The sequence below is a fragment of the Sycon ciliatum genome, chromosome 6, assembly GCF_964019385.1.
Source record: "Sycon ciliatum chromosome 6, ocSycCili1.1, whole genome shotgun sequence".
In the NCBI taxonomy this organism is placed as follows: domain Eukaryota; kingdom Metazoa; phylum Porifera; class Calcarea; order Leucosolenida; family Sycettidae; genus Sycon; species Sycon ciliatum.
Genome location: NC_088648.1, coordinates 2,889,727 through 2,914,456, shown reverse-complemented (window position 1 = coordinate 2,914,456; position 24,730 = coordinate 2,889,727). Strand labels below are relative to the sequence as shown.

At 47.3% G+C, this 24,730-nt stretch overlaps 1 protein-coding gene across 1 annotated transcript in view; it reads right to left on the bottom strand.

The window, feature by feature from the left end:
- Positions 1-4,222: 4,222 nt before the first annotated feature.
- LOC135819162 (uncharacterized) overlaps positions 4,223-24,730 on the bottom strand; it is a gene marked incomplete at its 5' end in the record, with an annotated part of 333,212 nt that continues 312,704 nt past the window's right edge. The window contains 6 exon segments of the mRNA XM_065332321.1: positions 4,223-5,581; positions 10,420-10,552; positions 17,235-17,401; positions 19,768-19,902; positions 20,289-20,426; positions 22,853-23,125. Coding sequence (XP_065188393.1) covers positions 5,325-5,581; positions 10,420-10,552; positions 17,235-17,401; positions 19,768-19,902; positions 20,289-20,426; positions 22,853-23,125 — 1,103 coding nt within the window. The 3' untranslated portion in view covers positions 4,223-5,324.

Sequence of the window (24,730 nt, the reverse complement as noted above, 5' to 3'; positions counted from 1 at the left end):
ACTCCGTTGATCCGAGTGCGGCACCTAGAAACCGGTGGCCGTCGGTAGCATTTGCTACGTACCCATATGCCGGTCCTTTCTGTCGCAGAATATCCCTCCAAGCGCGTAGTCGTTGGACTCTGCCGCCCGCGGAGGAGTTGTCTGCCAGCCACATCTGGATCGTTCCCTCAGCCTAGAGAGCACGGATGAGGGGTAGAATGCCCAGCGCATACATCGGCATCGCGATGGGATCGCCTTGGGTGGTGCCCTCTGCCGACATGATGACGCTGCCCCCAACAAACAGCTTTGCAGGTTGTCGGTAGCTGTAAATAACGAGTGTCGACAGGGATGGGCATAGGTGACGCATGTTGCGCAGGCATGCTTCCCTTTCGATCCCGCAGTCCTGGCCTGCACACAGTTGAAGGGTGCCTGCTGCCTCTTGAATATCCTGACCAATTCCGTACAGGATGGCCTTGCCCACCACTCTCCGCATCACCTCGCCAATCCCAATGGGTCTAACCCCTGGGTTCTTGTTGAAGGGGATGTAATGAGTCGGGATTCCAGGTATGCTTCTAGCGATCGGGGGTCGACAAATTCGGTCGCCACACGTCGAGCAGAGCTTGCCAGCGCATCGCATAGCGAGTCAGACGCATCGGAGAACATTGTGCATATCCACCTCCATGCCTCAGCGTCTACAACTGACGGGCCGTTGGGTCTACACAGCTTCACATAACAGCAGTACATTTCACCTAGAACAACGGCAAAGCTTGGCCGCACCAAACACGACACGTTGCTTGAACAATTTCAACTATCTTTCTGTACACACAAATTAGGCTTGTACAAACGCTGATAAATGGCTTCCAAAACCTTTAAACTGTAGTCCATAATAACCATAACGGCCACGGCACAGTGAAAGAAGAGTCGGAATACGAATTGCAACAATCAGGACTAGCTAGCAGATGATTGTACACTGAGACTTGCTACCACGAAACCTACGCACAACACTAACACTCTCACCGGCACTCTCACCGGCACTCTCACGATCACCCCCATCATCGCTCTCCGACTCACTGCTTCCTTCGCCATCCTCCGATTCCTCTGCGCTCTCTCTGTTTCGTCCATCCCGCCTGGCCCGGTCCATTGAACCTGACTCGGCCGTCAACCTGCTGTCACGTCCCTCCTTTCGCCCTTGTCCGTTGAATGCGTAGCTTCTGTTGTAGTTGGCTTTTGATCGCCTTCGTCTTTCAGTATACTAGTAGTGGGCTTGCATGGTAGTAGCATTAAATTTTTACCGTTCACGATAACTAATTACTTACTTCGACCGTAGTCGTAGATCTACGAGTCGGCCTGTACCGTTTTGTGTGTGTTTCCAAGACACTGTACTGGTTAGCATTTCGGTTTCTGAGTCAAATAATTCTGACGCAACGTTCGACTTGTGACGTATATAAAGTCACGTTACTTGTAGTTGTAGTTTCGTTCTCCCGCTAAACAGAGCTTTCCATCGTCGAAAAGTAGGTGTAGGAGTACCGTTGGATTTAGCGCGAACGGTAAAATGCTAACCTGAACCATGTCTACACACACACAAAAAACGGTATTAGACTGGCCGACCGCCGAAAATAGCGTGAACGGTAAAATGCTAACCATGTCTAATGTTTTGGGCGAAACTGAACGGTACGACACTGTCGGGTCTGAATTTGCCCTGAACCAGAAGCATCGGATTTTGTTTGAAGTTTTATTTTACATCGCAAACCAAACGGGCATTGATGCCCAATATTATGATGGCAATACGGATAGAATAAAACGTGTGGCTCGATAAAGCTGCACTTGAGAAAATGAGAAAACAGTCAATAGGAAGTATATGGACCGGTAATCACTGGTAATTCCAAGGACTCTCTTTGTGATGCACTAGGCCTATGTGCTCGCCGTTTGGCTGCCCAGTACGTCGATCCGCTGGCCTTGGAGGCCTATCTCGCCTCCCGATTGGTCCCTCTGGACAAGAACCCATGGGTGAGACCAATCGGGATCGGGGAGGTAGTGCGCCGAAGCATCCTGTTCGTCATTAGCGACGACATCCAGAAAGCAGCGGGAAGTTTGCAACTCTGTGGTGGCCAGGACTTCGGCATAGAGGCAGCCATTCATGCCATGCATCAAGTCTACGCCCAAGAGGAAACGGAGGGCGTCATTATGGCGGACGCGGCAAATGCGTTCAATAACGTGAACCGCAATGTCACACAGTGGCCAACTTGTATGTGGCAGGGGAGTGTATTCTGTCCCAAGAAGGCACAGCCCAGGTGGACCCCCTGGCGATGCCTTACTACACCCTCCGCATCCTCCCACTTGTGAGAGCAGTGGCAACCTAGGACACCTGTCAGCCATGGAACGCGGACGATTCATCTGCAGGTGGTCGTCTTGTAGCAATTCGACATTTTTGGGGCAGGCTGAAGGTCCGTCCTACGGATATCACCTCAATGCCCGGAAGTCTGTGCTTGTTGTCAAGCCACATGCCTACGACGAAGCTGTGCGCCTCTTTCCTGATACTGGCATCCAAGTAACATCTGACGGCAACCGCTACCTGGGTTCCGCTATTGGCACGCCCGACTACATCCACGGGTACATCCAGGAGAAGGCCAATGAATGGTGCAAGCAGATTGAGACTTTCTCATCTTTCGTTCGTACCCAGCCCCTCCTCCCCCCCCCCCCCCCAGCGCACACTCCTTTTGTTCGTGCTCTCTCATGCCGCTGGACATTCTTGTGTTGTGTTCTGCCGAATGCATCCAGTGGTCTGGATAAGTTGGAACACGCCATGCTACATCTATAGTGTTATATCTCGGCTATTTATCTCATAAGCGGCATCTTCGGTAAGCCAAGCGACTAATTTTTCATACTTCTACATTGGCGGCTTCGGCATAAGTCCATATACTCACGCATTCTTTCGCTAGCACAAAGTCCGTACTATATTCTACACCTCTGCCGAACCAAAACCAACCTAAAAACCCACTATATATCCCTACTCACATTTTATAAATTTTTAGTCCACGGCTTTTCTTTAAAGCGTCCCCTGATGAGCTACAGACAGCGAAACCGGTCGGGATATGGACTTCACTCTATTCACTCTACGCATTCTAATAGTTCGACAAATACACTCGCCATGCTGCCCTACTGCGGCTTTGCCTTATGCATCTACTAAACCCCCACCCCCCCCCCCCCCACCCCCACCACCACCACCACCACCACCACCCCCCCCCCCCCCCCCACCACCACCACCACCACCACCACGAACAAGAACAACAAACACACCCACATACACACACACACACACACACACACACACACACACATACCTGTCCTGTAGAGCCACTACCACTAGGGTCACGTGGGCCCCGGAGGGGCAGCAGAGAGAGAGAAAGAGCACGCCACCCGATGGCGCTCCAGATGCGAGACTAGTTGGAACCGGCGAGAGCAGATACACATATGCGGGAACTTGTCCCGTTCTCTGGCCATTGGTCGGTGGCAGTGCGTTGAACAGCGATGGCGGTTGCGTCCCTGGGTTGAGCGGAAACAACGATTGCAGGTGCCACAGTGAGCATTGCAGCACCTCTGAGCGGTATTGTCACCGGTGACAACAGCACTGGTTCGGTCGGTACTGGGCACGAGGTAGAAGCGGAGCAACGATGCACAGCCAAGCCTCCGCGGCTCCGGAACCAACGATGACACCGAGGGCACTGACATGCACCTCTCTGCTCCGAAACCGGCTTCTGCCGTTCAGCCAAGCACTTGTGCCTAGCGAGGTCACCCTGACGTGTGAAGTGCCGGGCGCATGTAAAACAAGTCACCGGTGCCGGTACGAGGGGATCCGGGGCGTCCGAGGTGTAAGCCAACCTCCAGTCTGGGCGAGAGTCACAGGCCACTCTGTACCAGTCCGCTTCAAGGTCTCGTGAGCGGAGGTCCTTTACAGCGCAGTCTTTCCACCGCCGACGTGGGCCATGTGCCGGGCGACGAGATGGCAGGGTACCGAACAGCAACTGTTTGGGCAATCGCACGTCGTCCATGCGGGCGACATGGCCTAGCCACTCGAGGCGCCGATGCTGAACCTTGGTGACGATGGTTTCAGAGTCACCCCACCACTCAAGCAGCTGGTTGTTGGATATGTGGTCAACCCCCCCCCCCCACACACACACACACGCGCGCACACACACACACACACGCACGCACAAACACATAGCGAGGCAGGCATGCACGGAAGAACAACCTGCAACTCAATGATTCAGAATTATAGCCCTTCATTGCGATATATATTCGATATTGCGATACAAGTAGTCAGAAAAAAGCAGAGTTCACAATGCCGTGATTCAGATCAATTTGAGAGAAACTGAATGCAATTGCCGCTCATCATGGGCATGTGTAAGCTCATTCCTAGTATCACCTACAATGAGATTAGATCGATTCAAGTAGAGTCAGATAGAGGCTCCATTGGATATGAACTGTCGAGTCGGAAAAGGGTTGAGGAGAATGTTGTGACTGCACTGCCTTACAGGAAGAACCCACATTAGTCTCTCACGTTCATCCTCTTCCCCTCCTGAACTGGTCCGTGCGAGGTTTCAGTGCAATAACGTGGCATGCATCATAACAGTGTTCTCAGAACCTGGATGTTACCACCATATTCTGTTGATAATAGTGTCCACCAATGACTCCAACAGTAAACATTTCATACTCCTAGTATATCAACTCTGGAGAATCCAGGCGCCATAAACTGTGAACATAATCAGGGCCAGAATAATTGGGCAAGTTTAGGGGAAGTGCATATAATTATAACTTTTTCCTCTTCTCTATATTTGCAGGGCAAATCCAGACTCTCTTTAACAAAGATATTATGAGCATCATGTGATTTTGGCTGTGATATTGAAGCCATCTTTCACCGGGGCAATATGCTATACATCAGAGATGCTGGTTGCAGGGAAGGGCGAGATGAAGACAGAAGAAAGAAAGAAGCATGAAAGACAGACCTAAGATGAATAGGAAGAATTCAGTTCAAATACATATGCGTACGCAAAGAAGACATATCCCCTCCAATCAGCAGTTAGATTCGGCCTGGTCGTCAACAACAATAACGTGGACACAGCAGTAGGAACAGGCGATACAGACCAAATAAAGGAGCCAATTGAGGTTAATGATACATGCGTACATTGATGAAGAAGAGGGAAGAAGAAAGAGAAGAAGAAAGCACAGAATGCTCAGCTGTGACTAAATATTTCCTGGAAGTAAATTTGGTGACGAGCACCTTCCACAGAATACGTGACAACAGCTCTTTTCACATTGATATGCATCAATAAATAGCTCCAATGACATTAGACATGAGCTTCCACATTCTCGACCTCGATGTCATCGTCATCCTTGGTGAGCCCTTCCTTAACCTTCATCTGAACACCCTTGTTTGGTGAAGAATTGGGAATCAGTGAACCTCGCTTCTTGCCGGAAAATGTCACCGAGGCAGAGAGTCTCTGGCGGCGAATAAGAATGCCAGCCAGTACTATTATCAACAAGCCACCACAACTACTACCCACAGCAATGTAGATGATTGAATTATCTGTGGCAGTTGCTGCTGCTGCAAAACAAACAAAGGGGCAGTAGAGACAAAGATACACATAATTCCAGGTCCCACAAAATGTCCAAGTGATCAGGCGCGTACGCAGGGTAGGATCGAGGGAGGTTTCCATTATTATGAAAAAGAATTGCCTCGAAAATATTCAGAACGCTTTTTGCTTGTACACTTTTTGGTTCATGTACATGTCTGTACTCTGGAAGGCCAACGGGAATGGGAGAAGCAGTCTCTAAGACCATTCCCGTCACAGGAAGTAAATCACATCATTACTTACGCTCTTTCTGCATGCTCTGTATGGTGATCCCGAAATAATTATTATTGTTCATGTATAATGAACAGTTAGTACTCGACACACTATCCACCTTTATGAACACACTTCATTTGCCAACCAACTACACATCCTTATTCTACTTCTTACACCGTACTCTGAACACAGCAGGGAGTCGAGTACGACTCCGTACATTTGAGTCTGAAAAGATGAAGCTGGCTACGACGAGGGTTTCCCCTCAGATCTTGGTTAGTCCAGAAAGAGTGAGTTTGAAAGGGGAATGTGGACAATTGACACCGCTAGATTCGAGTGTCAATATTGTGATTGTCCCAATACTTGAACCAGCCCAGCACAGAGAGACCAGAGATGCACTGGAGGTATAGCAAGATACTGTAAATATACAAAATTTCGGCACTTCACGATTTTGACATTTCGGCGGCGATTTATTTCCGGCGTGGGGTAGAGGGCATGGTATAGTGTGACAGATACTGTGAAAAATTTCATCGGCGTTTTGGTTCGGTGCCGAATATAGCCGAAATTAAATAGCTGCCGAAAATTTGTATATTTACAGTACATGTACGCCAGATATACAGTGGAGATTGGATATAACGACACTCTTTTGGGAGAAAGCAAAATGTCGCTATATTCGACCTGTCACTAAACCCGATCTTCACATTTAGTATGCAATATGTATATCAAAATGACAGAAATGTATTGTAGAAATGTACATGATTGTACATGTGGATAACAGATGTGTATGATTGTACAGTCATGTGTCTTGCATGCATTGTTCAAGGTAAAGTCATCCCGCAACGCTGCACTGCGGCTACAACGTGCAATGTAAAGCACACATGAGTGACCCGGAGGTCCGGGCACGTGGCACAGCCATAATATACCATGTAACTTAATTGTTCCAGACATGCCAGTCTGCCTGATACAAGAGGAAAGTCGTTATATCCGATGTATTTTCACTGTTTTTCAGGTCTTTGGGCACCAAAAAAGTGTCAGTAAATTCGATCTGTCGTGATTTTCGAGGTCGTTATACCCGATCTATAATGTAAAGAAAGGACTTGCTAAGCGACTTGGGAAACAGAATTGTGTCGCTAAACTCGATTTGTCGTTATACCCAAGGTAGTTATATCCAATCTCCACTGTATCATGGCACTAATACAGCAATGCTCACGAAGGGTGTGTCCCGTCCCTGGACGTGACAACTGCTGCCTGATTGTCCTGTGACAGCAGGGTCTACGTAGTGAGCAGCACTGTGCTGAGCTGTCACTCACTTTTGATACAACGTGGTTTGGCCAGTGTCTTGTCCCACCTGCTTAGCATGTAGGTTTAGCGGCATGCACTTTCCCACGTAGGTGACATGCCTTCTTGGCATGGCACATCATGTGACCCAACGCCGGGACCTGGTCAGGTAGGTTCTTGCGTTGTAGGTTCCTGGAAGTGTTTCACTTCCTGGAAATGTCACTCCAGGTGTTGTGCAAAACCACATCACTACGACGTTCTACAGGATTCCATGATGCCTCGGCACTTCGTGCAAAGAGCCAAGACTAGCAAGAGCTAAGTGCAAAATAATGAAGAGACGAGACGTGTGCAAGAGCCAAAACCGTCACCATGGTCACCGTGCCAGGTTAAGGGTATCACGCAAGCAGAGCAAAATATACAGCAGAACCTACCCATAAGAAGCCACTGAGCAATGGCACTTTGGGTGAGTGGGCTCACCAACTTGACCCTCATATACGCACATTGTACTCTGACGTGGGTGAGCGGACTCCCCACATCCCAATTTGGTCTTTCTTCTCTCCATGTATTTCTTTCTCTTTCTTCTCGAATGATTACCATACTTGTATTCTGCTTTCCTGCTAACTGGCTGCGCATATTCCGGTTTTACCTGTTCTAGTATTTTCTGGAATTACCTCGTACCATTCTAAGTAATGATCACGTGCATGCGTCGCCATATCTCTAAACGCGCTCTAAAAGAAGCTCTCATTCTCTCTTTTACTTCAGTCGAGATTCGGTTTCAGCTCTCTGTCTGGGTTTTACTTTGAGCTCGGATCATTTGAATGCCTACTCACAATGTGAAAGGAACAGTCTTTGTCGGTTGATCGTGTGGGTTGAACTTGGACCAAGCCAGCTATACTGGTTGGCCCCTGGGTTGTGTTGGGCTTGTCACGAGGCCACACGTCTCTTTAGTCGCCGCTCGTAGTGATTTCCGAGAGATACGGTCACTGAGTGCAGGGATTCGACAGGTGCAACGAGGGTTCGACATACATGTAGATTTACATGACTTTGTACATAGAGACAAAGAAGAGCAGTACAGGTACACGCACGTATAGTTTGTGCATACACAGCAATGATGTGGTTGTATTGCCGGTATGCTCAGCCTGCATGGCAACAATTGTACTTATTGCCATTATTGGTCGAAGATCTGATGACACGGCGAGCAATTTCAAAAATTGCAAGGTCAGTTGTGTCAAATTCGAAGGGTTTAATTTTGTTCCTCTGCTCCATTCTAGCAATGAAACTGAGGCTGATAGGGCCAGGCATCTTCACCAGAATAACGCTTTGCCAAGTATGGTCAGCTCAGCCCTTCGTTGCCTTGTCTCTCTTGCTACTGTCTGTAGAGTGAGTTTTACGACGCCGGAATCCGCAAAACAAATTAGAACTTTGATGTAGATCCGGAGAAAATATCACCGCTGTTGCTTTTCTTCATGCTTCAACTGCATTATTAGGATGACCACACTAGCTGGAAATAGGCCACATCTTTGTTAGAAGCAGCAAAATTTCAGTACGTGAAGCCATGCATGCAGTGGGTGCTGCTTGTGTTGCACGCTCACCCCCAAAACTGCATTCAAAACATCGTTGCAGAGGGGGTGCGTTCAAAACATTGGGGGGGGGGGGGGGCGGGCGGCAACGGGACCCCTCCCCTCCCCCCCCCCCCCGAAAGCGCCTGGTGAGGAAGAGGGGAAGAAGAAGGATGCCTGTGGAAAGTAATGTTCAACAGGCATGCTGTTGAAGGTAATAGAGAGTGAGGAGAAGCAGGGGCCTATATAGCCAAGAACTTTGTCAACTGGACCCATGCTACATCTATCAAAGCAACATTAGAGAGGAACTGTCACCAACAAATTATTTGCCTTATTTCATGGCCTTTTGGCTCCTGATAACGATGGTGTACTTTGTTTTTCTCTACAACAATTGGAAAATTGTATAGAGTGATGTCATGCCGGACTTGGACTCCACGCGCATATTCGTTGTCCAAACGAAGTCGGTCCGTGTGCTGTGATGGTTGTGCAAGCTGTGCCGTTGTATGGTGTGCATGTGCCTTGTGAACTTGGAAAGCGGAGCTGCGCTGATGTGTACGTCGTACGCAATGAGAACACCAAAAGGGAGAAAACAAAGCTAACAGCTTTTTGGCGAAGTTTTGTAGTACTCGGGTACTTCCTCTGCGAGGCGCTAGGTCTTTGTTTTGTTGTGCGATCAGGAAGGAGCGGAAGGAGTGTTTTTGTTGTTGTGAGTGTAACAAACATGCCTAGCACTCGTAACTGCTTATGGTGAATCAAATATTGTGATGTTGCTCAAGCGGCTCTGAAATGAAAGATGGAACTCGTCCTCCGCATCTTCAGCTGATTCATCCATATCAGATCAAGCGCCTTCACTTAGCTGCGGTCCCTTAGGGCTCGGTTTGCTGGTGTCATTGCTGGCTGAAGGTGGCATGGTGCTGTTTTCGGCACAAGCACTCTTTCTTGTGTTGTTCCCAAAAGAATGCGGCCAAGATTACGTACCGTAAAACCTAGTATAAGCGACCTCTTGTTTTAGCGACCACCTGCGTTTAACGACCGTTTTTCCATGCACAGACAGTTCTACACAGAAACCGCACTGGATACAGCGACCACCTGCCTTGCGCGACCAGCGACCGACTTTAAGTGTATCAGTGCCATATTGGACCTGCACACAGCGACCAAAACTAACCAAAAGTGCCATCTTGGCTAGCAGCATTGACTGCAACAGGGCTGAAGTGCGCCCTGATGCAAGTCCATGCAGCCTCTACAAAAGTGACAAGTGACAGTGCAGGATGCACTGCATGCACTTGAGTGATCTGTGCTTCGCCTGCATGAAAGTTTTCTATGCTCCACGCCAGTCATTATGAGTACAATCATGGAAGTACAATCATGGAATACATGTAACAGTTATGTGCATGATCCGATGTGCCACGAATGTATGGGACCTGGTTCTAAAGACCACCTGGCTTTAACGACCGCTTATGCTTGCACCGTGGGGTGGTCGCTTACCAAGTTTTACTGTATTGTTTTATGTGAGGATTTCCCATTGTGTGAGCCGTCCTGATTATGAGGCTTCAGCACAAGCACGGATAGCCGCGCCAGTCTGGTTGTTCTTTTCACTTTCCTACTCTTGTTAGTCCTCAAGCTGAAACCCATGGCTTGATCTTGGGTTCACTGAATTGTGTGTGAGTGATATGGTCCAGAATAGGTCTGGCCATACCTACAGGAAAGAAAGTGCTGTGCGACAAGTTCCATTTACACCTGGCTAAACACTGTGCTCCACTTACATCTATCAAGAGTCAGCTCGAATGTCTTTGAAGTGCTATCGCGACTGTTTCCACCGGTGCAAGTAAAGTTTCCGGCTTGAAGGGTGGATGTTAGTGTGAAGGCAAGTGTGGCGTTCATTCCCACATTGGACTTCTGCAAATTCAAGAAGCAAGAAGAAAATGCACGCCATGTTGAACATTCAGAAATACACCAGGGTTAACATCTAGACTGACACAACTGACACCCACTGCGAACAACAAATTCAATCCTTTTAGTTACTTGAATTTTTTAGTGATAGCTAGCATGCCGTCCTACCGGTAGGACCCAAGAAATCGCGCTGCAAAAGTGCTTTTGGTTCAGAAATTTCTTGAAACCATTGTTGAGATGAAGTCTTTGTCAGGCAAAGTAATGGCGCAAAATGCAAGGCTATGTCCAGTGCATTGCATATGTGCAATTTTATCAATTGTCAAAATGACCACACATACTCCTGGTCGGAGGGCTAGCAACTCTGTCCAAAGTGAATTTTGACCATGGCACATCAATCATGGTGAGGTCCTAATGTTTGTATTAGCCTGCCAAGGCAGTGGAATGCATAATTCCATACTCCATTTCCATGGTTACCATGGGCTGTTACCATGGAATTTCGTAGTATGCCTTGTGTGATCACGTCTAAAATCTGTGGACTCCTTCATTAGCCCGTTAGCAACAGTTAAGGGTCAAGTTTTAGGTCAATGTTAGAACAGAGGCCATGCAGCATGTCTGTGTATGATTGTCCTACCAGTAGGTCCTACCAGTAGGACCAAGGTCTATGCAAGCTATGAAATTTAGTAGTACACATAATTTTCAGCAATGCAGTGAAGTAAAATAATACAGTGCAGTAAAAGGAGACACTGAAACCGGGATTCGAGTTTGTTGTCTAGCAAACCCTACATCTGCTCTATGCTAATTTTCAGCACATCACGTGGCTCATTTACTAATAGTTTTCTACAGTAAAACCTAGGCAGAGCATGAAATAACGGTCGGACATCAGACATGTTCCGACCGTTTTCGGCAGTTGTCCGAATATCCGTGTGACGGACAAAGTGTCCGATCGATCCGAGACAAAAAATACTCCGTGGGCATTTCAATGCACGTGGGCGCAATCAAACTTTCGTTGCCCTGCCAAATCTTGATCAAATTCAACAATCAAAGGGTCTAGGTGGTGGAGAAAACTCTCTGCTATTGCCTCGAACAAGTCCGAAGTCTCTCTGGTCAAGTTTGAGTGAGCGGTGATCGATCGAACATTATGAATTTTCTGCGTTGCGTGCTGCGAGTCGAGTCAGCTGGGGCATAATCGGTTGGGCGAATCCTGAGCCAGGTGCGCTCCGAGTGAGCGTGATCATTTGGCTGAACCCGGAGTCGGTGTACTTGGAGTGGACCCCCCCCCCCCATACCGGGTGTGGCTGGAGTGGAAATGGACTTTTGGCGTTTTTGACAGCGTTCACAGAATCTTTGTATGATATGCGTACATTTTGCGTACTACACCCTTGCTTTGTTCGATTGGGCCAGTGTTGCTCAGACCACACCGCCTGGTCGCATTCAGTCCAGATCCGCCAATTGATGACACCCCTGGCCGTATCATTTGAAATTAGAACAGAGGCAGAAAACATTAGAGGTGAAGTGCATTGATTTTCAAGTAGGGTTCAGATGAAAGACAATTCGATATCGATTCAAACCGCAAACCGTACTCGCGCGATTAGAGCCCTCTCTTGAATAGTGCCCTATCTCGAATAGTGCTCCAGTCTCCAAGGGCCAGTGAAAAAATAAAGCCCTCTCTTGATAGTGCCCCCGGTCTTGTAACCAAGATACGTTGCCATAGCGACCAGCGCAGTGATGACGCACGTTCTGCTTAGCTCTGTGAGAGAGAAGGTCGATCACTGCAGAATTGTCACAGTGTCATTTTCAATCGTCTTATTGTATTCATGATGTGAAAGAAGTGCTGTGTTCAATGCTGTTAGTGCCGTGAACTGTTTATTAGTAGTCTTCTCCGTTGTGTATTGGGACGTGACACCGACAGGAGAAAGCTGGAGTGCAGAGACATCAGCAGACAAGCGAAAATAGTGACGAACCAAGTGCTGAAATCTTGGTTGGGACAAATGTTCAGCATTTACCCCAACCAAGGACCATGCTGTTTGCTCTTTCCACTTCTTGAAGATGGATGTGATGCTTGCTGGTGACTCTCCTATCTCTTGTAACATCTTCTGAAGCTAGGTGGGATGACGGGTGGTGGAGATTGATGAACGAAATAATGTCATCCATTTTAAAGTTTAAAGGAAAAGGACATATGGAAACGAGTTAAGAGTAACTCTCCACCACTGTAACTAGATACTATATACAGTCAGAAAGTGCAACAACTAGGCACAAAACTGACACTCTCAGTACTCTGTCAGTTTTGTGACTAGTTGTTGCACTTTCTGACTGTATATAGTATCTAGTTACAGTGGTGGAGAGTTACTCTTAACTCGTTTCCATATGTCCTTTTCCTTTCTACTTTTATTATTGGCTCAATACCCGAGTTTTTAAAGTTTGCTGAAAATTCTCAGGAGAGATGGCAAATACCAAGCATCTTCTCCCGGAGGAACCATTTCCTAGGCTACAGTCAGCCTAGGGAAATGCGGGAGAAGGCTGATAAGCATTTCACGACACAAACAGCATTGAATACAGCACTTCTACGTACATCCTTGCATAGTCAATGAGGACCCGGCTTGCTACGAGTGTCCGGAAGTGGTGCTAGGCATTTGTCTTGTCTGCTTTGTTCTTGGCGTTTTTGGTTCCAAGAAGTAAATGTTCTTCCTTCCATGTTTTTCTATCATTTATCATCCCTTTGTTGCATTTCTGTATATTAAACTTAGGTCAAGAATGTATTTTACTCCAAAACATGACTGCGTGACGTGTTCAGCGGTTAGACCAAAATGTGTTCACTTTTTGGTTAGAGTGAAGAATTCTAAAAACAGGTTTAGGAAAGTGTGTGTATGTGTGTGTGTGTGTGTGTGTGTGTGTGTGTGTGTGTGCATATATATATGAGCCCCGGCCAGCGAAAACCAGCACTTGTGTACTTGATATCAATCATCAAAATGTGACGTCAAAGTTTGGGACGCGCAATGAGCTGGCTTTTGAAGATTCTTTTTCGATCGAGTGGGTGTCTTCATTGTCAAAGGAGTTTCAAGTGTCTTCAAATGAGTCTGGTCAATCGATTTTAGCGCTAGGTGAGAGAGCTCGTCAAACGGAGGTTGAGTTTAGACACAGCGATGGCGACAGGTGTCGCGACAAGGACTTACATGTACAGTGGTGGTCAAAAGTTTTGACCCACCATGCAGATTTTTCGAATTCTGAAGGTTTGGGCTGTAAGCTACTAAATTTTTGGTCGAGGACCTCTGAATCAGGCTGAATAGTGAAGTAGAAATGAAAAATGCTGAAAGACGGAGTCATCTGGGGACTACTGTGGTCAAGTATATGTAAAAGGTGGGTCAAAACTTATGGCCAACGCCCGCACTATCATAAACCGCCAACAGGATACACGGAATAGTGTGATTTCTAAAAAGTATTCAACTAAACTAAAGTCTAGAAGTCAGTCCTGGCCTATTCCAGATACATCCACCACTTTGTAACCCCTCCCTTGGCCTTGATGATCGCTTGCATACGCTGCCGCATTGAATTGACGATCTTCTTGCGCTCGTGAGGAGAAATCAACTTCTATGCCTCCCGGCACACTCGCCACAGCTCATACTGGTTTCTGGGGGTGATTTCAACATCGTGCTGCTTCAGCCCAGCAATTTTGCAGAGATTCTCAGTTGGATTGAGGTCAGGTGGCTGCAGGGGCCATGTCAGGACGGTGATGCCGTTCACCGTCCGCCGCGACTCCGTTCTGTTTGCGGAGCGTTTGCGGCCATAAGACACCACCCACACCACCCACAAGCTGCATCATGCTCAGCAACATCATGTTTTCGGATGATGCGAGGTACTGGTCCGCATTCATCGTATCCATCACCCGGCAAATGCGCGCTACGCCGTTGCTGGCCATGGCTCCCATACATTGATATTGCCGTCGCGGCGCTTCACAGTTTTGCGGGTACATGTGCCAGCCAGAGCCTATCCTGTCCACCTCCTGACGTAAACTGCATCACCAGAGCCCTTGAGGTTGATTTTAGACTCATCAGTCCACAGAATTTACCACCAGTCATCACTGCTCCAGTCCTTGTGCGTCTATACAAATTTAAGGCGTTTTGCCTTATTCACAGCACTGATGAAGGGCCATTTGATGGCCATACAGCCACGTAGGCCTGCTCTCTGCAACTTGCGTCTCACAGAACGCACAGAAATCGCGTTATCACCGTCGCTCACCATCTCAGCTCGCAGGCAGTGATGGATTTGAGGCGATTCTCCATTGACTTCATGATATGGTGGCGATCTTGTCTTGCACTGGTCTCTCTTGGTCGGTCTGATCGAGGTGAAATGTAGTCAATTTTTGTTTCCTGACAATTCTACGTATCGTAGGATTACTCAAATCCAACAGAGGAGCGATACCACGCCAAAAGAGACCGTCAACACTCAGCTTCACGACCATTTCCCTCACATCCTTGCTAATCTGACCTCGGTTCACTATCCTGGCTGAAAATACCATCTCCGTCGTCAAAATAATCAAGTTTGATATCGCAAACTCTCAAAGTGAGAAGTCAAGTGTTGATTTTCAACTTTCCCGGCACGTGCATCAGCCTGACAACTTTTTTGAAACCGTACGGTACGGTAGAGCAAAATTTGGTCACGTGGCCATAAGTTTTGACCCACCCAAATCATCGTGATCCATCACAAATCTCAGTTGACAACGGATTCTTGCAAATTTTAGTGTCCTTGCCAAGTTTCAATCGGCTTTGGCCTCAAAGAAGTCAAAGACGGCGTGTTTAGGAGCCAGGCTGAGCTGTACTGACGATTCCATGGGGTGGGTCAAAACTTTTGGCCACCACTGTAGGTCCAGAGTTGTCAGCGTGAGACTCCCTGTACGAAGCGGCGCTGAAAGTTAGTTCGCGATCGGAATTATTTCTTTGGTGGCGATCTCGCTGAGTTTGTCCAGCAGTGGCGAGTCTCATCATGATTCATAGGAACGAAGAGCCCTCATAAAATCGACACTGGATACTGGTGGCGACGATAGTCAGTGCTGGAGTAATAGCGACTGCGAGGAGAAGCTGAATGTCGACCCGCTGAGCGATCCGTATTTCTACATCGACAACAATGATGTTGCAGACACTGATGGAGGGCTTCTCACGGCGCAAAACAGAGCGTAGTATTATCAGTACTCTACCTTGCCAGACGACGCCAAGCTGGCTGCTGCCTGTGCTGAGAAAGGGGATTCCTAAAAAGTCAAACCGGCTGAACGCTTTGGGGCAACATCTTCACGTGCTACAAAACGCGAATATTCGCTCATATCATTGAAATACTTGAAGTACTATTATGCTGAAATCATGGTATGAGTGAAAGTGTGCAAGGGAGTGGATGTCAGTGGTATTGGTCAGTACATCTATCAGTATGGCAAGCTTTGGGACAAAGCTCAAACTGCCAGCACAGAGTTCCCTGAACACAATTTGGAAGGCCAGCCACCAATCATCGTTTTGCACTCTGGTGTTGTAAAGAAGGTAGTGGTGTATACAGAATATCGTCACACTTCTGAACTACTGGGGCCTGCAGCACCAAGAGGGCAAGCCTGACTTGCATTCTATTTACTTACATGTACCTGTTCCACATCACAATCAGAAACTGTAGGATCAACTTGCATGGAGTCACTGGGCATGGATGCTGCGCCAACTGTACGGAATCTTGACCTGTGTGACTTCAAACTCTATTTTACACGCTTTCGCTTATCAGATTGTCACCAAACTTGATGACTTGAATGATTAATAGTGTAGAATCAATCTCGAGCGAAAAAATAATTTTTGAAAAAATTACACATGTTCAGGTTTCTGCTGGCTGGGGCTCATATATGTGTGTGTGTGTATGTGTGTGTGTGTGCGTGCGCGCGTTGCCTTGTCGACGATATTGTACGGTTGTGAGACCTGGGCAATGAAGGTCATGGATGTTCGTCGGCTTGCAGCCTTTCACCACTGCTGCGTTCGCTTCCTGCTGGATATTCCCGGAGCAACACAATGGCAGGAGCACATCTCCAACACCACTCTCCTTGAACGAGCCAAGGTACAGCCAATTGAGGAGACACTGAAAACACGTCGACTCCGCTGGTTAGGCCATGTTGCTCGAATGGATGACTCCCGTATGCCAAAGTGTATCCTCTTCGGCGAACTGGACAAGACCTGGCCACGTCATGGGCCCGGAAGCGGTGGCAGGACAATGTTGTGTCTGACATGAAGGACCGCCAGATAGTGGACTGGTACGACCTCGCCCAGGATGGCAGAGAGTGGAGATCAGCATGCGACACCATTCCTGCAACCGATGTCGTCACCTAAGACTTTGTTTGCACTTGTGGAAAGCGCTATTGCCGTCGCCAGCACTTGACTCGCCACGCCCGATTCTGCTCGTGACATGAACACTGTTGGTCCACTCGGGACCTGCTATCATCTCCGGATGGGCATATGGTATTGTATTGTATTATGTGTGTGTGTGTGTGTGTGTGTGTATATGTGTGTGTGTGTGTGCGTGCGCGCGCGTGCGGGCGTGTGTGCGTGTGCACATGTGCGTGCATGCGTCCGTACGCGCGCGTGTGTGTGTGTGTGTGTGGGGGGGGGGGGGGTAGTCAGAGGCAGTCAAGGCAACCATACAGTAGTCATCTTAGAACACATAATCATGACCTTACCACCTGGGATACGGTGAAACTTTGATTTGTCTGAATTTGTTTACGATTCGGACCATTCCAGGTAACTGAGTTGCGGATGAGACCAATGAAGGCACACTGGAACGAGATCTTGTCACCAAAGTTGGCCGTTGTCTTCTGCAACTCTGGCTCGGAAAGACTTGGCTTAACTGTGCAATGAAAAATAGTCAAATGAAAGTTACTCGCAACAATTGGTGAAGAACTTAACGGCAAAGTTAAATGCAAAATCTACTTCGGAAGTTAAGTTTTGCAAGGATAGACCCGGATGGAGAGCCAATGATCAACTTATAGTACAGAATAGGACGTAAGAACTACAAGCTACGCTGTAGTGTCCACTAACACCGCCAGTTACTTGACAACCAGCTCATGTGATAAAACTGCATAACACTGGCCGACTGACTGATTGATAGATAGATAGGTAGACACACACACACAGAGAGAGAGAGAGAGAGAGAGAGAGAGAGAGAGAGAAAGCAAGTGAGGGTGAGAGAGAGAGTGACTGAGGGTGAGCAAGGGAGGGAGATACTTCCTCCGTTAACAAAAACTTCGTGATGGATTTATGAGGGACTGGTTTGGGCACAAACTGCCATGAAATGAGTCGCGATCACTTTCTCGGCCTTCCCTTGCATGCCATGAAAGAGGTACGATGCAAAGAAAGCGACCTTTCACATCAAGCCAAGCAAAATCGATGGTTGTGCTGTGGCAAGATAGGTGTTGACAGTCATGGCGAGCGAAACTGAAATACCACTTCTCCGAGGGGATAATGCGCTGCTTGGCCCCTCTACTACTCTAGCATTGAGTTTGAGATTGATAGAGTGTTGGAGAGCGATGGAATGGAGCAGCGAGCCAACACAATGATCGAGTGAACAAGGAGCTGCTCTGAACCCACGGCGCAATGAAAAAAATCTGAATTCAAGTTCTTTTTCAACCTGCAGAAAGCCCAGATTCGAATGCTGATGACCATGCATTCTTTCAGAAGTCTGCAGTCCGACGCGAGGCTCGTGGCTAAGGAAAGTCGACTGGACTTGCTAGCCGCTGCCGTTCAGTGCTGGCAGGAGTATCCATCAGAGAAAATGGAATCAGTTAGGGAGTCGTAAAATATTTTTACGACTCCCTGGTGGAAACGAGTAATCGCCAACGCGGCGGATCACGCAGCTTGAAAGCCAACTTACTTGAAAGACGGCGACATCACGTTCAAGCAGTGTGATCAAAGAAGCTGAGGCAAGGCTGAAACGAGCTGAGCAATGACTCGGGAGAGATGACGACTCGCGTGCAGCAGATGGCGACAGCGATGCAGGGTCAAAAATGAGTCGAGCGAAAGCGAAGCAAGCAGAACTCTCTGCTCATTCTGCCAGCAGTTTCTCCTGCAAAGACGCTGTACATAGGCTTAACTACCTTCGTCCAGTGATTTGCAGTCGATACAAACTGTTCTTGACCTGTTCTTAGTGTTTTCAAATCCATCAAAATCCATCCGTGACGATGTTTTTGTTAACGGAGGAAGTAGATAGATCCTTTATGGCTGAAACAGCTTGCTGTCTACAGGATTGGGTATTACGCTCTCGACTTTCGTCTTGTTGAGCACTCTCCGTAGGCTGCTCCAGTGCTGCTGCATCACGCATTGCCCGCTACGTTTCGTAGTTTGAGCACTCTGGCGCTAGAGCGACGAGCTATCCTAATGTCTGTGGTGCCTCCTTTGCACCATGGCTGGTAGCTCGGCCTATTTTGCTCGTAGCTGTACTGATGAGGGCTTTATGGCCGAAACAGCTTGCTGTCTACAGGATTGGGTAGATACATAGATAGATAGATTGAGATAGATAGATAGATAGAGATAGATAGTTATGTGCTCTTGATAACGTCCCTGCCCGCACTGAACCGCATGAAAACCAAGAGTTGGATTTCCCTTCGACACCACCATACTAAATATGACAGGTGACAGGGGCAATGAAATCTACAGAATAAAGCACCAGGAATGGAGGTTGCTGCAAGGCCGGAATGAGACAAAACGAAAAAGAAAAAATCGTTCTAAGAATAAGGCCAATAAAATCTATCTGGATCGAGTGATGTGCACTGCCCACACGTACAGCAGCAGCCAGAGAACTTGCGGAAGGGTTTGCATGTAATGAAATACCAACAGACATATACATAGACACTGACACAGACACGCACACACATACACGCACACACATACACGCACACACATACACATACACGCACATACACGCACACACTCCTGCAAACAGACTCTGACACATATACATGTAATACGTGAATGGAGGGGGGGGGGGAGAGGGAGAGAGAGAGAGAGAGGGGAGAGAGAGAGAGATAGATAGAGAGAGAGAGAGTGAGAGAGAGAGAGAGAGAGAGTAGTTAGAGAGAAAGAGAGAGAGAGAGAGAGAGAGAGATGGGAGGAGGAGGGAGAGGTAGAGAAAATAGAGAAAAGGAAAGATGGCATGACCTTCCACAGCTCTGGTAAGCAGCCGCCCCACATCACCCAGTACACGCTGATGTCACTTACCATCACACGTCTGGTCAAATGTTTGAAGCTGGCTATCAGGACAGGTGCAGGTATGACCACCAAGCACCATCCCATCATCAGTACAAACACTGGCTGCTATGCAATCGTGTACGTTGTTGGAACAAGCATTGATGTCTGATAGAGGCAAGGCAAACACAAAAGGAAAATGGCAATGTAAGGTGGTCGGCTGGATAATTTATTGTTTGCCTGTAAGTATCCTGAGAAAATGGCACAAGCACGTCTCTGTCATCAATGTCCCTTGTTGCCCCATCATTTTCTAAACATGGATCAGTCTCTGTAGGTTTTCTGCTTAGAGACTTGACCCCAGTATGCATTCATTCTATAAGTGTCATTTCTCATTGTCTCCATTTCTGTAGGCCTTGGCTCCAGCTGTGCATGGATACTTACAAAACTGGATCAAAGTGGACCAAAAGTCAGGTTTGCCATGATTACAGCTTGACAGCAACCTAGAACTGCCCTGTTTTACGTGTGACTTCATGTCTGCATTTTTCACTACTTACCATAGCAACCACCCTCTCTCAGTCTTCCAGTTCCGGCAAATCCACGTGGGCACGAGCAAGTATGACCTCCCATTGTGTTTGTGCAGATGGAGTTTTTGTCATCACACTCATTCATATTAGAGGAGCATTCGTTGATGTCTGGAGCCACCCCAAAGAACACGAAATGTGATGCATACATACACACGCCCGAGACAAAGTGGAATCCCATTCGCATCCCATGTTTCTTCCTATACTTCGGATAGCACATGTCACGGCTCAGTCATGCGGGTATGTACTAAAAATACACCAAAGGAGAGAAATTTCCTGAAAATAAGTTCAAGTGCAAAACGCCCTCATCTATAATGCTGTAGGCCCAAAAATTGCCGCTCAATCCAGAAGAATACAAGACGTATATTTTCTTTGTACAGCAGATGTTTCGATGAGATGCAACTCATTGAGAATAGTATCATTTATTCCCGTAGCTATGCAGAAGACGTAACTTCAGTAACGTCTGGCGCTAGCCAGGGTCCACACGGCTTTAATTTGGTATTTGTTTGTTTGTTTGTGTCACGCCTGGCGCTATCCCGTATCTGTCCCGTACTGTACCGTACCATCAAACACAGCTGGCCACGAACAGCTGGCCACAATATTCAAATAGGGCTTTCAAATGCAAGATCATAACGTGAAGCAACTTGGAAGAATTAGTATGTATGCGAAGTGTATCGGGGAATGCATGTAGGGCGATAGTGCGGGTTCGAATCCCAGAATATGCCCGGAAAAAAATAGGAGATTTGAAAAATGTATAACATCCCTATGCTTTTTTTGCCGTCATCAAGGCGGTAGACGGTGTCGTATTACCCTCGATCGTACCTGTCCCATACCTATCCCGTACCGTACCGTACCATCAAAGACGGCTGGCCACAATGCATATTCAAATAGGGCTTTCAAATGCAAGATCATAACGTGAAGCAACTAGGAAGAATTAGTATGTATGCGAAGTGTATCGGGGGATGCATGACGGGCGCGCGATAGTGCGGGTTCGAATCCCAGGTTATGTCTTTAAAGGGGAAGTATACCCTAAAATCAAATTTTCACCAGTTGTAGTCTTCGGGGTGCTGAGTCGAATGGTCTTGGTCCGAGGAAGCTGAGACGCTCCCTTCCTACTTGAATCCCAATCGAACTCGCGCACTTCCACCGAAACTGGGTGACTGCGCCCTACTAGATGGGGATTTGTATGCAAAATGTCACTAAAAGCGCCATTTCGTTCTTATAAAAGCACGGATGACCGCGATTGGCCCATATATTGTAGTCTTTTGGACGCTGAGTCGACTGGTTTTGGTCCGAAAAAGCTGCGATGCAGCGTTCCTCCTTTATTCCCAATCGAACACGGCTGAACAAGCGGTCACGTGCTCCTGCGTACACCAGTCACCTGGTCACCGTGCCTGCAGGGTACAACTTACTAGCCTGTTTGACCTTTTTTGGGTGCAGTCCTGTCACTCGAGTTGACCTCGAGTTGAACCTTGGTGTGAAAGTTGTCGCCTGCTGGCGCGGTGACCAGGTGATTTGGGCACCCAGGAGCACGTGACCGCTTCTTCAACCATGTTCGATTGGGAATAAAGGAGGAACGCTGCATCGCAGCCTTTTCGGACCAAAACCAGTCGACTCAGCGTCCAAAAGACTACAACATATGGGCCAACCGTGGTCATCCGTGCTTTTATAAGAACGAAATGGCGCTTTTAGTGACATTTTGCATACAAATCCCCATCTAGTAGGGCGCAGTCACCCAGTTTCGGTGGAAGTGCGCGAGTTCGATTGGGATTCAAGTAGGAAGGGAGCGTCTCAGCTTCCTCGGACCAAGACCATTCGACTCAGCACCCCGAAGACTACAACTGGTGAAAATTTGATTTTAGGGTATACTTCCCCTTTAAAAAAAGGATTTTTTTAAAGAATTTCTAACATCCCTATGCTTTTTTTTGTCTAGGTCATCAAGGCAATAAAGCATAGCGTAGGGCCCTGAGCTTCCAAGCTCTCTCGTCACTCCCTTAGTATTGACTCCCATAGATTTTTGCTATACCTAAGCAGTCAAATATTCCTGCATATTTCACTCCTTTAATAGGACTATATTGACTGCTTATATTTTACTCCTTTTTAGGGATCGCACACAGACTTTGGCTAGTCGTGATAAATCTAATATTGACTTCGTACTTGACCAGTATAGGAAATAAAACCTCGTAAAAGACCTCGGCTTTTACTTGCTATACTGACCCCGTACTCAGTCAATATTGGATACATATTTGAAGTACCACTGACAATCAACAGGAAAGGTCAATCTATATGCAAGTGGCTATCTCGGAGGGAGGCAAAAAGCAAATCACTATGTCCTGTATGTATACATTGTGTAACCAATCCCTTCTACAGCGTACTTCAAAAGACATTCTGCCTTCTATTGATATGCTTCTCTGATCATGCACATTCTGAGATTTTAAGTACTCCCACAGGGGGAAAATATCACTGCGAGACTTTTCGAAGCATATTGACAGCACACATGGCAACATACACACCGGTTCATCAGCCCACTTGCTTACCATTACAGTTTTCACCAGTATACCCAGGAGAACACGAGCACAAGAAAGACCCTACCGCGTTCTGGCACATGCTGCGGCCAGTTGGACAGTTGTGAGTGCCTCGGGAACATTCATCCACGTCGTAGCACCGTCCATAGCTCTCTGTGAATCCAGTGCGGCATTCACACATGTATCCGGTGTTGGGAAGTGGGATATCGGTGCACACATACCGATCAGAGCAAGGCTCATTTTCGCAGCTGTTCAGATCACCCTCGCAGTTAAGACCAGTGCGTCCTGGATATCCAGAAGTAAAACACAAAATGAAACAAGATGACTAAGGATGCATGCAGACTCAATAGAGTCTACACCACAAGTGGATAGGGAAGTGTTAATTAATCTTCTTTTCTCACTCACAAGTCAGTACTGCACACATACGCACACACTCACACACACACACACACACACACACACACACACACACACACACACACACACACACACACACACACACACACACACACACACACACACACACACACACACACACACACCACACTCAGCACAGAATAAATAACTGCGGGGACAGCCATAGCAAGGCTGGTTGCACTCTTGTGTCCAGAACATAGACAGAAAAAACATCCAGCGAAAAACAACACCCCGTAGAGTGACAGCGTTGTACAAGGTGAATCATGCAGAAAAGCACAGCAATCGACAGAGCACCCGCACATTCCACGCCTCGCACAACTTAAAACCTATATTGTAGCAGCAATATTGAGAAATCTATCAGAGAGAGTAACCCAGAACTGTCACTATCATGACCCGTGTGTGAAACCGTACAAAGCTCCTCATTGGGAGGGAGGGTGGGAAACCAGCTTGGAAAGCAAGAAAACAAAAGATGAGGAACTGCGGCGTCCCAGTACGCCCAAAACTGTCGGACCTCGGTCCCAGACCTGTTCGTTCGAAAAGAACAACATTTCTGGTATATTTCGTAAAACTCAGCCAACAAGAAATGACAACTTATGTTTGCTTAATTCAAAATCAGATGTAGAGCCAAAGTAATCATGGATAAAAGGAAAGGACATGTTACGAGTTACGGCTAACCGTCCACCAACGTAGCCAGATCATATACAGTCAGCGGGTGCGACAAAATGGCACACAACGGGCAAGGAGTGCTGAGACATTATGCCATTTTGTCGCACTCGCCAATTGTATACGATCTGGTTATGTTGGTGGATAGTTAGTCATAACTCGTAACATTTTTTTCCTTTCTTTTGCTAAATTCCTCTTTAATATGATTCCATACCACTTTCATTGGGCACTTGGGGTTGATATTTGCACACACATTTCATCGGGTGTCCTGTCACAATAGTATAATAATAGTGTTGCATCCTTGTGCTCAGCGACTGGACTTGGGAGTCAATAAGAGCGGCAACAACTCAATAACAAGTCTGGTCATCTCCACGATGAGCCCAGCACTACCAGTACTACTAATACAAGTGCAATCTGATGGTTTGAACATGGCATATTTTGAACGCGTGTAAGGAATCCTGTTACCGGTAAAGCAAGGGATCGCACTTCTCTATTTACAGAGTTATCCTCTGGTGCTCTATTCATAAGTGCTAGCCATTCAGTATTGACCTTCACTGATGGGATCTGTAAGGCCGACACAGCAGTACGGGGGAATGGTTTTGTCGATACTATGTACAACAACTTGGAGTCATGTTGCTGGTGTGAATGAGGCTGGTCAGTGAGCACATGGTGGAGTTTGAGCTAAATCAATGATGAGCCATCCAAACGCTGCTTTCCTAGTATCAATATACATGTACCTCTTAAAAAGAACTTTTTACAGGACCGACTTCAGCCAATGCGATTCCCACATAATAGTTTCTAATAATTCAA